Source organism: Melanerpes formicivorus, unplaced genomic scaffold (assembly GCF_026170545.1).
Source record: "Melanerpes formicivorus ecotype bairdi unplaced genomic scaffold, bMelFor1.0.p_v2 SCAF_12, whole genome shotgun sequence".
In the NCBI taxonomy this organism is placed as follows: domain Eukaryota; kingdom Metazoa; phylum Chordata; class Aves; order Piciformes; family Picidae; genus Melanerpes; species Melanerpes formicivorus.
The window spans coordinates 6,176,984-6,194,121 of record NW_027142364.1 but is presented as its reverse complement, the minus strand read 5'-3'; the positions used below and the strand labels follow the sequence as shown (position 1 = coordinate 6,194,121).

General features: G+C 45.9%; 1 protein-coding gene and 1 long non-coding RNA gene across 9 annotated transcripts in view; one reads left to right on the top strand and one right to left on the bottom strand.

Annotated features, from left to right (window-relative positions):
• Window positions 1–17,138, bottom strand: part of LOC137444413 (calcium-activated potassium channel subunit beta-2) — a 169,100-nt gene that overhangs the window by 44,460 nt on the left and 107,502 nt on the right. Inside the window, exons 2-3 of one of the 8 annotated variants that reach the window (XM_068145046.1) lie at window positions 11,701–12,593; window positions 9,380–9,529 (exon numbers count right to left, since the gene is read on the bottom strand). The exons of 4 other annotated variants lie outside the window; for them this stretch is intronic. In XM_068145046.1, coding sequence (XP_068001147.1) covers window positions 9,380–9,529; window positions 11,701–11,774 — 224 coding nt within the window. In that variant the 5' untranslated portion in view covers window positions 11,775–12,593. Of the gene's footprint in view, window positions 1–9,379; window positions 9,530–11,700; window positions 13,004–17,138 lie in introns of those variants that run through there. 3 more of the 8 variants (XM_068145048.1, XM_068145045.1, XM_068145049.1) reach the window with 3 other exon arrangements.
• The window catches only part of LOC137444416 (uncharacterized), a 59,144-nt gene continuing 45,725 nt past the window's right edge, over window positions 3,720–17,138 (top strand). Inside the window, exon 1 of the long non-coding RNA XR_010988163.1 lies at window positions 3,720–3,826. This is a non-coding gene — a long non-coding RNA (uncharacterized lncRNA). The remainder of the gene's footprint in view (window positions 3,827–17,138) is intronic.

Below are 17,138 nucleotides of genomic sequence, written 5' to 3'. Positions count from 1 at the left end.
CCAGTCAGGTTATGGAGTATGGGGCACAAAGCCTGCAACTGACTTTAGGTTGCTTTCGAGTTCATTTGTCTGGCTACCCTGGTAGCAATCCATGATGTAGTACCGATAGCATGATATGGAGGGGGGCTTGCTCTGATAGGTTTACTCTCTGAGCCTCATAGACCAGCAGTCAGTGGCCAAACATCATGTGAATGTTTTGCTGCTTTTCCCAACATCACAGGTTGGACTTGATGATCTTTGAGGTCTCTTCAAACCTTGGTGATTCTGTGATCACCATATGCTGCCTGTTGGTCCTTCACAGTACGACCCCAACCCTGGAGCTGTGTGATGAGAGCTAACTTGTGGTTGATGGAGTGGATGGGAAAATTCAGTGAAACAAGAGCCATTGGTGCTCAAATGCCAAGCTGTTAAATCTTCAGTCAGTCTTAGTTCAGAAATCATCTTCCCCCCCTCCCCTTTTTTTTTTTTTTTTAATGCAAATAATTAGAAAGATAATCAGTGGATCTAATGTCAAATGTTCACTTGAGGCTCTTGGGTTAAATTTTGGGAAGGGCTTTGAGGATTTGGCTTTGAATCCTTGCATCTAAAGCTATGCTGTGTACTCTGGTTGGATGGAACTAAAATAGATCATTTTCTACATGTTCTCATCTGAGAATATGTGGCTAACATCACACAAGATTAGCTCTTCTCTTGCAGATTGGTCCAAGAAAATACTGAAAATCCCACAAAAGCAGCATTTCCACAAGACTCCTATAATCTCAGGCAGAATGGTCACCTAGAAGCTCCTGGCATTTTCATACCATTAACCCTTACACCCTTTTCCTTCCCAGAAGGCTGCTGATTTCATTATCTAGATCCAGAAACAAAGAACAACATCCTGGCCTGTGGGGGTGGATGCTGCGGATGCTCATCTCAGGCACCCTGCTGTTTCACAGCTGGCAGCAACAGATAAAATGATCAGTCATCTAAGCCAAGGTACACCAGATGCAATCACATCCCACTTAGAGGCAAAGTTTGACTATTGCAGCAAAGTTGGACTGTTGCAGCCTTGTGAGTAGAGGTAGGTTTGGGTATTAACTCATCTCAGCTTCCAAGCTTTGGAGTAAAAGAAAGTTTGGAACGTAACTGGGAATTCTGAGGCCAAAGACCCCAAAAGTAAAAGCACAATAGTGCAGCAGCTGCTGCTAGAAGGGGTACTATAACTCACCTACCAAAGTTTTGCAGTGAGGTTTGCTACCCAAGCATCCTTGTGTGGATGACAAATTGCAAGAAAAGTTATTTTACTGTAAAAACAAGGTAAGTCATTAATCATTAGATCATTAATCACTGCTTAAAGTCACTCAAAGATATGATGAGCCAAAAAAAGTGGCCTGTCAGAGTGGGTGCTCTGGCATGAGCAGTGGAGCGCCTGCAGACTGTCTGGTGGGGCTGAATGCAAGCCCTCAAGTGTTAAATAATTACCTTTACACTTGCAAATTTCTGTAATAAGAAAGATTTAAAAGAAAACAGTCATCTGCTTCAGGAAAGGCAGCATGCAATGATCAGCTTTCATTGCTTACCAAAGTAGTAAGACAGGGAAACAAACAAGATGGGACCAGGCAGCTGAAATCCTGACTGCAGGAACTCAGCCCTGCCTGTGCTTTTGCAGTGGTTTGCATTCACGGAACAAATCCTGCCTAGCATCCTTCCAAAAGCCCCAACAGGAGTCAGAGGTCACAGCACTGGAAATACCCATGTGCTGGAGGCTCAGGCAAGCACTAACTGTCAGCTCCCTCTACTTGGATGATTGCTGGTGGTGCCTTGGACTTTTCTTTTTGTGAGGTTTAGGAAACTGACAGCAAAATGGAGAAATAGGCAGTCCAGCTCCTACAGCATGGGAAAACAAAGCAAGCCCCCAGCCAGCAGAACAGGAGAGGAAACAGAGGATGCTGTATGACCCCCATTGCTTAAGTTCTTGATCCTTAGATGCTTTCTTCTATTAATGCCAGATGGAAAATCTTCAAGCCTGAAAGTGTAGTGACAATACATTACAGCAAGGCATACAGAGTTAAACAAGTCATTGAATGCTCATTTCTTCAGTATGTACCATTCCTTTCAACTGAAACTCTACCAGCTCCCTGGGATCCATTCCAGGTCTATTCCAGGGCAACACTGAACAGGTATTGCCCAAACTAAGGGACCTGTGAGGCTGCCAAAGAAAACCGTTGCGGTAAGAAATACCAGTTGGTGCAGCCCAGCCTAAAGGTTTGACTGGAGTTCCAAGATGGAGCAGAATTTGGCTCAGCTCAGACTCCCGGTAGCCATATCTTCCCATGATCGATCAGAAGAGCTCCAGGCCATGCTGGAGATCCATGAGGCTCTGAAAGCTCAACTAAGCTTTTGGATGATTATCCAGATGGAGCCATAATCACAGGATCACAGGATGTTAGGGGCTGGAAGGGACCTCCAAAGGTCGTTGAGTCCCATCCCCTGCCACAGCAGGACCATAGAATCTAGCACAGGTCACACAGGAATGCAACCAGATGAGTCTTGAAAGTCTCCAGAGAAGACTCCACAACCTCTCTGGGGAGCCTGTTCCAGTGCTCTGTGACCCTCACAGTGAAGAATTTCCTCCTCATGATAAGATGGAGCCTCCTGTGCCCCTGGTCCTATCACAGGGTGCAATGGAGAAGAGCCTGTCCCCTCCCTCTTGACCCCCAGCCCTCAGATATTTATAACATTAATTAAATCCCCTCGCAGTCTTCCCGTCTCCAGACTAAACAGCCCCAGGGCTCTCAGTCTTTCCTCATGAGGCAGTGATCCAGTCCCTCAATCATCCTGGTAGCTCTCTGTTGGACTCTCGCGAGTACATCCCTGTCCCTCTTGCACTGGGGAGCCCAGAACTGGATGCAACACTCCAGGTGAGGTCTTACCATGCTACTGCCAGCAAAGACATTAACACAAACATCCTACTGCTAGAGTTTTTTAATACTAACTACTATTAATTAGTAAATTTTCACGTGAGTGCAAGGTGCAATAAAAGCATTCCTTAGCAAGTTTGGGCAGTTCACTTTCCAGTCATGACTCAGTCCTTACTCTAAGAAGCAAAGCCCAAGTGACCCAGCCATGAGGAGCACACAGAGGCAGTTTCCTTAGCAACACGAGCCACTTGAAAACGTCCAAAACGTCTTCTGTCTCCTGCTCACTGTTCCTTGAAGTTGTTGCTAAACAACTTCAAGGTTTTTAAAGCCAGGCTGGATGGGGCTCTGAGCAGCCTTATCTAGTGTGAGCTGTGCCTGCCCGTGGCAGGGGGGTTGGAACTAGATGAACCTTGAGGGCCCTTCCAACCCTGACAGTTCTGTGATTCTACAAGTGGATTCCAAACTTTATACCTGAATTTCAGAGGTACAATAAACATAATACCAAGCAAAACCCTTAGTTTGCAGGCCAGTTAACCTTTGCTACTGCCCTGGCTTCAGGCATGCTAGGAAAAAAAAATGTTTTCTACTATGTTATGACCAAACACTGCTTGGGCTCATAAAAAAACCCAAAGGAGGCAGCTCCTAGGTCCTCAGCTGATATCAATTGTCATCGGGGGGTGTGTGTGTCTGTCTGTTAAATTGAATGCAGCTGTGGCAATTCAGAGCAATAAGACCAGCACCTGGTGGGTGTTTGTGAGTATCAGATAAGTAGCTCACCCAGTCAGCAGTGCCTGTACCTTAGTGTGGTTTTGTGGAGCTTCTTGTTGAGCTCTTTTGAAGAAAGCAGTTCTTGAGAGGTATTGGACTGAAGAAATGGGGGAAGATGTTTGGAAGCAGGCAGGAAAAGCGCTATTTGTGCATTTAAGGTATTGTGTTCAGTAGCCTGAGCTATTTCCTTTTCACTTGTGCATTGTTCCTTATGGTACCTTTGCTCCTTGTTTTGCACCCTTCTAGGGGAAAGTAAGCTTATTGTGTTGCAGCAAAATGCCAATTTTGTGCTCGATATAATCTACATTAAAGTCCAGGAGGGTGAATGTGTGTGCCTTCCTGCCTGGGTAGGCATGTGACTGTGGAAGAACTGTGCAGAAATGAATGTATTGATTTATGCCTATCGCTGCCTGACAAGAGCAGATGGGGGTCTCAGTGTTTCAGTCTAGCTGATGGACTGCACTAAATGCAGCTGGATTCTGATGCTTTTATGTATGAGTTATCTTTGATGCAGCCAAGTCGTCTTTGAAGTATTGTAGAAGGTGAAACAGAGCCAGCTTTATAGACAGTATTAACAGAATGGTATTGTTTAGGCTAAAATGAGTCAATATTTGGAAAATTCCACTCTTAGTAATAAGACCTTGCCTGAGGGAGGCTGATCAGTGCTGTCTGCAGCAGATGTGAGGGTGAGTTAGTAGGGTGAGATAGAGTCCAAGTGCTCTTGTGTCCATCAAGAGGCAGTGCTGGAGGTTCATGAACATAGGCACGTGGGCACTGAATTGTCTGTAACTGGGAAAATAAGCTATGGGAAATAGAGGTCTAGTTGCAAATTGCATAGGGGGTAAGTGCTGGTGGTGGGAGGGGATGAGACCATAATGGTAGAGGCACAGGGTGAAAGTGGCATAGTCACAGGTTTCAGTTAAAGGTTGAGGAAGAAAAGACAAATTTAGAGAAGGTGTGAAATGGCAGAGATTTTATGTTTTGGGGAGCTCATCCCTGGTGTAGCCCTTGATGGTGATTCTGTTCCCACCCAACCAGCCCAGCATGAAGCTTGCCTGACCTGCTTTTTCAGGGCTGCTAGCTCTTGCTGGTATCAGATGGACAAAGCCCTGGCTGTGTCCTATAAAGCTGACAGCAATAATGAATGATAATCCATATTTCTGTAATGCCTTTTTCCTCAGGACACTTAACAACATGCTACTGACAAAACAGAGGGCTGGATTTCAGCCAGTTTATTGAAGAAGCAGCCATGCTCTGGCCATGATCCTACAACTGGGAGCCCTAGTCTTTAATGCTTTTGATCAGGGATGGGGAATTGCTTTTCCTTCTCCCTGCTCACTATCTTCTCCAAATAAACATCTCTTCCTTTACAGCATATGTTGTATATCCAGGACTGTCTAGAGAGTCCTTAAGGATGTTAACTGCTCAACCTTAACACCTGGTTTGTCTTAGCTTGATGCTCAAACTGCAAAGCCATCTCCTCTAGCTGAACAAGTGTATGTGCTCTAATCAGTTATAGAATGGGAGCAGCTGTCTGTAGTACCAGACAGCAGATCTAATGACACATTGCTGGAGGAGTTCTGGGCTAGACTGTAGCAATCTTAAATAAAACTCTGAGAGAGCTGCTTTTGCTAGTTTAATAGAGATTACAAACAGCTGAGAAAGAAATGAGTCGTCTTTCTGTCCTTGGTCCACTGCACATCCAGAATTTCTAGTTATTTGTGGGCTGAATATTTTATTGACCATTGTGTTCCTTGGCATGAACTGAATTTTCAGCCTCCAGGTTTGTGGCCATTAACCATAGTGAAAACAAGTGTGATGCATTCAGCTCACATAATGATGTTGCCTGTGGAAGCTGCAGATGGTTTGATTGACTTATGGTTGTGGCAGTTGCCTACAAAAGTGTCCAGTCTGGAATGGCTGCTTGCTTGTGTGATAGGATGTTCCCTCCTGCAGATGCTAGGCACTCGACTGGGCTGTGGCTTTCTGGTTCCCTTAGTGGAATTTGCTGTTTCTGGGTTGAGAGTGTGGTTGCAGGGATAAAAAGGAGGCAAATTAAACTTGCCTGAAACTTTGTGGTGGATTCTGGTAGAGCTCTTTGGCTCAAAATGTTTTCCATGCTTTCTCTGAGCCCTCTGACACCTGTCACTTGCTGGTCTTTTTGATTCAACAGCATAAAATGAAACAGTCATCCTTACTGAATGCGTAAGGATGGTGGGAACTGAGGCTTTCAAGGACCTTATGTGTATGCAAAGGAGACTAAATGCACTTCAGACAGTGACTGCACTAAAGACTATTTTAAATCCATGAGTGTGGGCCTGAGTGGAGTTTGAACAAGCTGTATGCTTATGCAATTAAGGCAAAGCTGTGCTGCTTCTTGAGCACTTACAGCACTTGAGAGGGACACAGGTCAGCTAACTGCTGTGTGGTCACCTACTTAACCCCCAAATGGAGAAAAATCAGCTCCCGTGCTGTGTGGAGGAAGCAGTGAGTTTGTCTCGGGCTGCATAACTGCAGGATCCAATCCTGAGGAGTGACTTTCAGCAGCACCTGTGCTCTTGTTTAGCTTGTTGTGTTTCTTACTTTTCTGGATCAGGAGGTTGCAATCTATTCCAAAAATACCAGGAGTAGAGTTTGAGTGCATGAGATGTGGAGTGGATGCGTACTTGAAGAAAAAAATATTTTGAAAGAAGTATCAATTTTATGATCACTGTAGAAGATTGACACAACAAGGGACTGGTTTTGCCTCTGCATCAAACAGAAAGCAAGGGGCGGGGGGGAAAACTTCAAGACTCTTTCCAGCTTGTTTGGAGGCAACCAAGCACCTTCATTTCCTGCTTTATCCCTTGTAGATAAGGCAGAACTGTAACTGCCTATGGATATATAAAGTGAATGTCTTGAAGGTATCTGGAAACAGTTCTTTTGGTCTTGAATCTGTTATTTCACTTGTGAGGATGTTAATATCTTGTATGCCAGGCCATGTTTAATGACTAAAATGTCTGTTTCCCCTGTAGCTAGTGAGAAAGGCAATTATTTAAAGCAGCATAACTTCTGTTAACCAGTCAAAAAAGCAACACTAAATAGTTCTGATGATTTGACTGCTGACTTGTTAGAAGGTGGTGGCAGCAAACCACCCCTCAGATCCACACATAGCTGCAGCTCTGGACCTCGCAGAAGGGCAGGACCATGAGATGGAGGGCAGAGGTATGTGGAGAGTGTGGATAAAGTAGTTTTGTGGTGTCAGATGTAGCATCTCAGAGGACAGCTGGGCCAAAGCTATGGACATAACTAGTCTATTAGGTCAAAATGTTATTGTAATTTTACTATTGCATCTTTTTAACATTTCCAAATTTAACCATATGTATAGGAGTAGAAATGGTTCTAGGACAGTTCAGCTTGGCGGGTTGGTTGTGAGTTTTCCTAGACTCATGGAAAAAGAAGGAAAAACCCTTCTGAGACTGACAAAATAGCTGGTTGGCTTTCCCCTGTAACCTGGACTAGCACCTGAAGCTTATCCTCCCCTGTGCTGGCCCCCTCTGACTTTTGGGCTGCCACCTCCTCCCCCTAATTCAATGTATACAGCAGGAAGGAGCTTGTGGGTGTTCCCTCTCACCTCCTGTGAGATTGCTTGTTGCCAGATGTTCAAGCTTCCCTATGCTGCTTGGCAGAGCCCTTGATGATACTCAAGATCTTTGTGGAGCTTGCAGTGTGCTGGGGAGGACCAGCAGAATCTACTGACCCATGTGGAGTTACCTCTCTGAAGTTGGACACAGACTATTGTCCTAGACCTTGTGCAGGCTGGGAGGAGAGATAGATAGGGTGGGAGACACGGTGAGAGGGAAGGAAAAGTCTTTTCCCTCCACACCAAGAGTTTGTGCTGACAGCAAATGCCATCCAGAAGCAACCTTTGTCTCCTAATGCTGACCTGCTAATAGCTGGGAGGCAGCCTGCAGCGCTGAGTCCTGGCAGGTCTGCCAACAGCAGCTGGATGCTTTCTGTCAGGCTCATCCACCTCTGAAACTTCCAGTGCTTCTCTAAGCCACACAGCTTCACTCAGAGACAATTAACTATGTGCTAACAGAGACAGACTTTGGTTTTAAGCAGAATAAACTTATGAGTAGGACACTGATGGGCTCAAGCTACTCCTGAGATTTTTTCACTCTTCCCTTGTATGAGACACATTGTCTCACCACAGCTTTTTCACATTGGCAGCAGAATTGGATGCAGAATAAAAAAAAAATACCCAGACAGTTTTCCAAGCTTGTCACATCTCCAGTGTGGAGGGCTACTGATCGATTCAGATAAACCCTGTACAGAAGCTAATTGCTGAGAAACAGCAGGATCTTTCAAAGCTCTGATTAAAGGCAATTTAAAGTCTCCACTGATATTAGCAAAGGCATAAAGCTGCTGCTGGACACATACCACTTAGCAAGACCAGCTTACCAATTGAGGGGTGCAGCTGACCTGTGTTAGAAATGGGCATTCGCTGCTGAGCAAATTGGGAGTTCAACTGGTTGGCATTGTGTAGAAATCTGGCTTGCTATCCCTCCTGCACACCCCTGGCAGTGCAGTTGGGAAATGAGATTTCTGAGCACTGAGTGGCAGGTGTGGACCTGTGCTGAAAAGTGAGTGTGGGGCTAAGTGAAGCTAACTTGAAGCCCAGCAAAGAATATCAGTGTGTGCCTGAGGCTCTCTGTGGGGCTGCAGCAGGAGTGCATGCTTCCAGTTCTCTACTGGAGGAGCATTCCTTAAATGACAGGTCATTTTCTAACTCCATCCTTTCCTCCTTGCTTCATTTCAGTTGAAACACCTATTGACACTGCTTTCCCTCACACTCTTGTTGCTCCAAATACTTCACCTGTCAGTGTTTACCTGTGCATGGGCACACGGAAGTGAGTCCCTTTCAAAGTTTTATCACAGTTCAACTGGCCCTTATAATTATTCCTGTAAAAGTGCACCATAATATCTCTGCTGTAGACCTCTAGTTAAATGCATGTTAAAATCTAGGGTCGAGCCACCTGGCAGTAAATTAATGGTCCATAATGTAGCTACTGCTGTGATGCCGCTCTTCCATTAAGAGAGGCAATGTTGCTCTAAGTGTTTTATATGCCCAGAATAATGGTCCTTGTGGCTCACATCTGCACAGGGGAGAAGATGCTTGTTGCATTTAAAAAATATGAGCCAAAAGGCATTACTCATGAAATGAGCAACAAGACCAAAAGATTTCTCCCAAGGGAGACTCTCATGAGGGTGAGGGCTTTCAGCATGTCCCCCCATGCATCATTTCAGAGGGGTTCACACAGACCCTTCACTGATTTGGTGCTGCTGCTTCTGCCTGCCCCATCACCTGGAGGGGTATGGCAAGCATCAATACTTCTGTTTGTAGCATGCAAAACCCAGGAGACTCCTTCACTACTACTGCCCCTCTGCTGGTACAACATGCAGAAGCTGTTTAGTGGCACACTTCCTTACCAGTTGATTCCTAAATATAAAGAAGAGAATTGGTGGCTGATTCTGGACACATGCAATATTCTGTTCTGCTAGACTACCTCTGGGGTTTTGGATAGTAGCCTGGAAGGCAAGGTTCAGTCCTCAGCATTGGAGTCTTCCTCCACACCCTGCCACTTGGCATGCAAAGTGGCACAGAAAGGGGGTGACTTCTGATTTGTCTAGAGGAAAAAAGAGTAGAAAGGGAAATAAAAGACATTTACCATCTTTGTTGGTGGGAAGGGTGCTGAGGCCTTCTGCTTTCTTTTCCCATTGTCGTGCTCCTTGTCTTTCTTGGGCCCCATGTTGCAAGTCCTATGCTCCCATCTGAAGAGCACTGGCTGCTGGCTCCCTCCAGAGCCCATTGACGCAATCTGGGTCATTCAGAGAAGGTTGTCAGGAAGGATCCTGCGCCTCCCTGCTGTGCCAGCACTGAGCTTTGCCTTCCAGGGTGTGCAAGGGGCTGGGTTGGTCCTGAGTCTTGCTCCCAAACATGACTCTCTCAACGGACTGCAGCCTCAGGACTCCTGGGGCATACCCTGGGGTGACCAGCTAAGGTAAGGCAATGCTGGGGCACTGCATTGGGGTTATGGGAGAAACACCCTGTGGGATCCATCTAAGCACTCTTTGGGTGGGGAGGAGACTACAACTGAAGATAGCAGAGAGTCCCTCGGAGGTAAAATCCACCTGCCCTGCCAAGGGTTTGCTGGTGCATAAGGGGATTTCTAGCAAGGGAAGAAAGCCTTCCTGGGGAAAAACAAGGTGTTTTTTTCAAGAGGGACTGAGTGGGTTATGACTGAGAGCTAATCTGTATGGTTGCTTCATGAGTTTCCCCAGTGCTTGGACTCTGCACCCAGCAACAGACACTATATGTGCTGAGAATAACTGATTGCTAGAAACACTATCTAAGAGTATATGCATATAGACATCCAGAGCATGATACATCAATTTCTTTGTATTTTAGCTTTATCTGTAACAAAATCTCTCCCCATTCCAACACCAGTATAATACTGAGGGACCAGAATTGCTGTCAAGCACTGTAGCTTAGTGAAGGCCATCCTTTACCTGGCAGTTCATATTCATCATGAATCCCCACCTCTTTCCCTGACCTTATTCTAGGTGTTTACACAGACAAATGCTTGTGGCAACAAACCTAACGCCCAAACCACTGGTTAGATCATTGTCAACCTCCTCCTCATTTACTGCAGTGAAAACCTACGAGCGAAGGCAGAATGCTAGGATTGCTCCAGCCCAGAGCACAGAGGGGCTGTGTGTTACTGTTAACTCCTGTATTCAGATCAACTTCACTGCATAGCAGAAGTCACATGAGCAATGAATTTCCAAGGCTTTCCAGACAAAGTGAAGTTCCTGTAAGAACACTTTCTGTTCAGCTGCAGGTTTTTATCCAAATAATCTTTATGCTCCCAGCCTCAGATTCTACATATGTAGATCCCTCACCTGCCCATTTGCTAGTTTTGCATTAAAAGTCCTGTGCAAGATGTGGGTCATGCTCTAGCAGCAGCTGCTTGTACACATTTGGAAAAACAAACTCTGAGTGAGTGCTTTCTTGGGGAATAGGGGTATCAGGAATCAGCCCCAGGCTGGAACAATGACACTGTGGCATAGCAGGATGTTTGGAACTGGGGAGTGTGTGAAAGTTTGTGCTCTGCCCGTGGGAAGTTTGTGTGCAGTTACTGCTTCCTCAGCCCACCCTTGTTTTAAATGCAAACATAGCAATTGCTTCAGCTTTACCCTAAAGTGAGTAAAGATAATAAATATGAAGTCGAATAAGAACCAGTAGCGCATGAAAGCTGGCAGCATGTTTTAATTTGCTGCTACTACACCTTTAATTTGACTAGCACAGCTGGCAGCACAGCAAGTGAGGCTGTGTAAGCCCCTGTGTGTGAAGTTGGAGGGGGGTTGGACAGTGAGTTACCCACTGGCCATAAGCCATGGCTTGGAATTTCCTCTTTTTTTTTTTTTTTTTTTTTATTATTATTATTTTGTGTTGCTGAAAGTAGTTTGCTGTCTGCAAGTATTTCTTGTGCCCCTTCCCTACCCCATATGTTGTTTTCAGTCTTTATTGCAGCATTCTGGAATGCTTTGTTTTCCAAATGAGGCTTGTGGAGTTCTCTAAGTTGTCCCCCCCATCCCCCCACCCCGAATAACATCACAGTATGCATCACTAAATCATTACTGTAAGCTTCTAGCTGCAGATCACAAATGCTCAATGCAGTTAATTCATTCCTCAGATGAGAAAGAGAAATTTATTTTTCAAAAAAGCACTTCAAAGTGTTTGCCTCTTAAATGTCCTTCATTCAAATCCTTGGTTAATGCCTGGCTCATGCCAGCCTCTTGTCAGAAGTGACCACTTTAGGAAATCCTTTTCTAGGGTGCCCTTAGCTGTAAAGCCTGATTTTGCTCTAACACACACTTTAATCTTCGCTCCCCAACACTTCACAGCAGCCCTCTAAGCTCTTGGCACCAGCCCCATCCCAAATGCCTCAGCATGTCCTACAACTTCCCCGGTAAGGATCAGGTTTACCTTAGCAGCAGCGGAGCAGCAGTGCCCAAAATGGAGATTTCAATGGGATCTGACAGGGAGATTTTCCTTCTCATCTACATACTTCTGTAGTTTCCACCTTTGGGAAAGCAGCTTATCTATAAGCAGAAGGTTTCCATATAGCTTGCCTCTTGATGTCTCCAAATAGTTCTTGCTCCTCTTCGCAGTTCCCAGGCAGTTTGAGTTGCTTTGTGTTCTTAAATAGAGGTGAAGCACCAGCGTTCAGTAATTACTCAGAAATGAGCTGCCAGAAGGAAGTGGGTGCACAGACCCTCTGAATAAAGTCAGCCCCAAAAAGCTGAACTTTCTCTATCCAAACTTTATTTCATGAAGATCCTTATCCCCACCTTTATAAAAACTTCTGTTCCCATCTGCTCTGCCTGAGCATCCCTGGCTGCCTGGGCTCCTGCGGGGCATGACGGCCATCTCCGTGAGGGTGGGATGCTCGGTGCAGAGTCGGTGCCTTTGCTGTCATTTGGCAAAACTCACGCCTCTGCCCTGCTCCTCAAAAGAAAACTGCAGAAGTCGGGCTGGAAAGTGGGCTTGGGGTTTGTGCAGTCCCAGTATTGTGCACAGCCTGTGGCTGGCACGCAGATAGGGAGCACCTTGGCTCTGCAACCTTTACTTTCTGAAATGCCAGGGCTGTGTAGAAGCAGCTGTGCAGCTCTTTCTCCAGCACTCACTCATCCCTGTGTATCCTTGCATGTGCCAGTGTGAAATCAGGGGCTTCCCAGCCTTTCCCTCAGTCACCTCCATCGGACCACTTTGTCCTTGGGTGGTATTTGCTTTTCTGAGTCAAGAGTGTGCCAGAGAGATGCTCCTGTTCGACTCAGGCTGCTTGCTGATTTCCCACGCTGTGTGCTTGCTGTCTGTTCCTATGGCAAAAATAAAAGCTGCTTTTGCTGGCCTGGCCCACAGTTGGTTGTGATAGGAATTTTTTTAATATTTTTTTTTCCTCCCCTGTTTAAAATGTAAGATCTCACAAATTAAGAAGCTACAGCCTGTCTAGATCTTATACCAGTCAGTCTCTGATTCATCAGAGAATCTCCTTGGTAACTCGCTGCTCCTCTCTGATGATTTGCTACAAAAACCTCTCCCAGTTTAAAGATAAAATACAGTCAAAGCAGAAGAGGAGCTACACCATACAGATACCTTATAAAGAAACATAAGCCTTGTGTGCATGAAGCTATACTGGATATTTTCTGATGTGTGTGGGAAGCAGCCTCTCTGTGAAACAGTGTGGTATCAACTGTTTTCCCATCACCAGGTGGGAAATGTGCCCTAGCTGCACCATCTCTGCTAGGAGTCCTTTTTTTTTTGCTGCTCCAGGGTGAGGAACCCTGTCTGCAGGGTAAATAATCCCACAGGAGATGAGGTTGTTGGCATCTAACAAGGGTCTCAGCAGTTCATGCTTTAATAAACCAGATTTCTGGCCTGACCACCAATTACAAAGCTTCAGAGAGGGTGAGTTTCTGCAGGAGGTGTTCCTGGTGTCTTTGATGTTGTCTAGTAGTCGTCCTGCTCTGGTAATGAGTCCCTGCTGTCTGCCCTCAGCAAAGCAGTGCCCATGCTCCGGTGGCTGTACCAGTCAGAGGGAAAGTGCTCACTAAAGATTTGTGGTTTGTTTATTTTTCTTTCTGAGAACCAGAATTGCTGGAAAAGTGGATTCAAAGTGAAGCTAAGAACACTTTGTGTTTGAAATAGCTGGTAATCGTGTTCAAAAAGTCAGTGTAAGAAGTTTGGTGAATGCCCAACACCAGGCAGCTCTATGGTGAGAGCAGCCTGGGGTTCCAGAAGGATGAGGTACTGGGCTGGAAACAAGTTCTTGCATTGAAGGTGCACTGTGCACCTACAGCCAGAATGCTCCAACTCCCTGTGTGCAAGCTAGAAGCATTCCACTGGTGCCATGCATGGAATTCTTCATGATGCAGAGCCCAGTGGGGTAGAGAAGTGGAGCTGCTTTTAATCACTTTTACCAGATAAATTAGGAATAAAACTTTTCCTTGATTTCCCATGTAAACCCTTGCAGTAGCCTTCATCTGGCTCTTGGCAGAGGCTAACAGAATGGTGATGGAGTGGAGCAAGTCCCCTTAGGCTTCTTGATGAATTCCCACTGGCTGTATGTGCTTTGGGTCTTGTGGCACTAATTCCTTGCTGTATAACAAACATCATCAAGTGCCTTTTATCCCTGCAAGAGGCTTCTGAGCTCACCATTGAAGCTTGCCCTCTCATGAGGCAGAGCCCAGCAGCCAGAGCAAAGCTCCTACAGACAGCTCTGGCAGTAGGGCTGTTGAGTACTATGAGTATTGATTTGGGACAAAATCTGTTTTCCCATTAGATGTCACACCTTATGTGTGGGCAAGAGAGATCCAGAACAACTCCACTTGAGGGGAGACCTGATTCAGACCTGTGGTCCTAAGGTATTTAGAGCTTGGCAGGCAGAATCTCGGGTGTAAATGTGTTGCCCCTACCAGCAAACCCTAAAATGCTCAAACTTTCATTTACCAAGTAATATGAACAACAATGGACTGGTTCTGATAAATGGGGACTTAGATAAGGAAGCTCATTTTTGATGCAGTTGGCCCATGTAAGGAACATGATCTCTCAGTGAGTAAGAGATGGTGGTTTTTTAGATGAAGTTGAGAGGCCTGACACTCCCAGCTCAGAGGGGAAAGGGGAGAGAGGTGTTCATCTTTTCCCTCAGTCTCCCACTCCAGCTGTGGGTGCTGAAGCATGAGAGGGCAGGTGAACCTCTGTTGTGTCCCTGATTCACTGCATGGTCAGGTGCTGCAGTTTCAGACCCAAAGGGAAATACAAGGGGAAGTCATTCCTGCCTATTTCCTGCCTTTCCGTTCTCTTTCTGAAGCTTGAGAGGAAGAGTAAAGACTTTGCTACTATCAGATCCCTACATCTGTGCTGCTCTATGGGAGGGAAGAGGAGAAGCAGACAGAGTCCCTGATGGGACAAGTCCCAGATGGCTTTGTCTGCAGGCTCCCTTGATAGAGGAAAGGATGGAAGGGGAGGTCAGGTCTAACAGCATGGGTGCCTGGTGTTGGGGTCTGTAATACCTGGTGCTGTTCTGAGACTACAGTGTGACTAAAGCCATCAGGCTGGGAAAAGTGAGGTCACTTTTGTTTTGCCCAGGGGTAGCAGGAGCTGTATCTCACCCAGAGCAGAATGTCAGGACAAAACTATGTCCCATGATACTACATTCCTAGAATATGATATCCTACCTTGGAGCCTGCCGTGTCCTGCAGAGGTGATGGAAAGACCTGAAGATGGACTCTTGCTCCAGCTCTGGGGCTTGGCATGGGGAGATTCAGAAAAGAATCAAACCCTGCTTGTTCCATGCCCCTCATTTGGAGCCTACAGCCTTCAGTTGGGTCCCCTGCAGGTGCCTGCAGACAGCCTCTCTTTGGCTATGCTCTTGCCTACTATGGATGATTATGAATTCATATTTGTATATATAAAAGAGAGCTTATGTACAGTGTTTTGCTGTTTCTGTTGCCTGTGCAATGTGTTTCTATTTTGGGATGCAGAGCAAAGGTGGTTGAAGCTATTCATAGCAAGGGAGGATGTGTGGATAGGGGCACCTACAGCCGGGGTGGGCATAGGGCTTCCTGCCTGAGGGTGGCAAGGCTGTGCCCTGCCATCAGAAGTGATTTGGGTTGTTTACCTCTTTCTGTGTCTCTTCAGCATTATTTCAATTGCTAATTCTGAGTCAGATTAGAACTTAAAGGAATGTCAGTGGTAGTAAAAAAAAAAAAAATCAGGAAAAGGAAATGTGCACAGCCTTGGCAAGAGGGGTTTTTATGAATTGGATCTCCTGAGATGAAAGCTTCATTACTGCAAAACAATGAACTTGCTACACTCTCAATAGTATAAATGGGTTTCATTTGTATCAGGAAGATACAAGCTTATTATTTTTAGTCTGTTCCTTTAGCACCAGGAATGTTTAATGTGATAATCAATGTAATTGAGGAACTGAAAGCACAGAAAGTTGCAACACTCTCAGGGCTGGTGATGACTACAGCTGTAGTGCTGCTGGAAGGTCTTGAGGTTGGGTAGAGCTGTACGAATAACAGACTTGCATCTCAAATGTGGATGATCCCATGAAGTGTCAGGGTACATGGGAAGACACTAGGCAGCTGCAGAAAAACCCTTGCACCAGGGACTTGATCCTCCCTGATGCTGGAGTGATGCGCCTAGCACTGAGCACTCAGCAGGAGGCTCAGGACCATGGGGTGCACCCAGGGATGGCTCTGCTGGAAGGACGCAGGGAGAAAGAGCTGCTGCCTTTTCTGCCCAAACAGGAGGGCTCAGAGGTACAGTGTGTCCTCCTGGGGTCTGGTAGGAAGAAGGACATCCAGGATCAAAACCCTGCTGCAGAATTCAGGAGCTACATTTATCTGATCAAGTCTTTACTGAGTGTGTGCAAACCTTGATAAATTCACAATTTACTCAGGTTTGGCTGCCTTTTTTTTTCTTTCACCCTCCCAGAAAGGCACACGTTTGACACTAAAATCCTCTTGCAAAATTCCCAGCTCCCCCTAAGTACAGGGTTGCTAAAGCTTTCCAATTAAATGCTTCAGAGCCTTTAACATGGACAAAACACAGCTAGCCTGCTGCTCAGAAAGTGTGTAGCTGTTTTGTGAGGAGGATTTCTGTCCTGAAACTCAGCCTTCAGCAGGCAGCCACCACAAATGTTTTCAGACCAAATACTATGGAATGCATGAGCAGCAAACTTGTCAGAGAACCTGCCAGCTATAGGTGGATCACCTATAGTGGTTATGCAGCCACTCACACCGGCCTGGATGCAGGCAGCTCCAGCTTTGGGGAGCTGCTGCTCACCACACACCAAATCAAACCAGGCAGTTCTAATGTTAGTCCCTCTGTGGTACAGTGGGCTTTTGTTTGTTTGCTGGTGATTTACTGTGTATGTTAGTTTGCAAAGAGGTGGCAGGAAGGTGGGCCCCAGCACAAGGAGGCTGAGTGTCCCTGAAAGCTGCTGGACATCAGCCTGGGAGATGATGGGTGAGAAGAAATGTCTGGGATCCAGAGGAGACTGAATATATTTTAGTTGTGACCTCTGAGGCTGCTAAATTCAGAGCAAGCCTGAAATAACAGCCTGTAAGGGTGCAGTGAGGTGTGTTTCCACTCCTCTCTGTTTTCATTTGTTTCAGAGGGAGAAGGGAAACTCTTCTCTGCTGAAAAGTTGCCCTGTTCTAGTGGTTTTCTAATAATCACAGCTTAGGAACTGAAAGACACTTTGTAGCCTCCCTTTTGGGGAAATGATGATGGAGCTCCTGTCCCATGCTGGGATGAGCTCCTGGCTGGAAGCCTTCGTTTTCTCTCTCTGTCAGTCTTGCACAGACACCTACAGAAGCCAGGTTTATCTGTTCAATGAACTTCCTTTACCA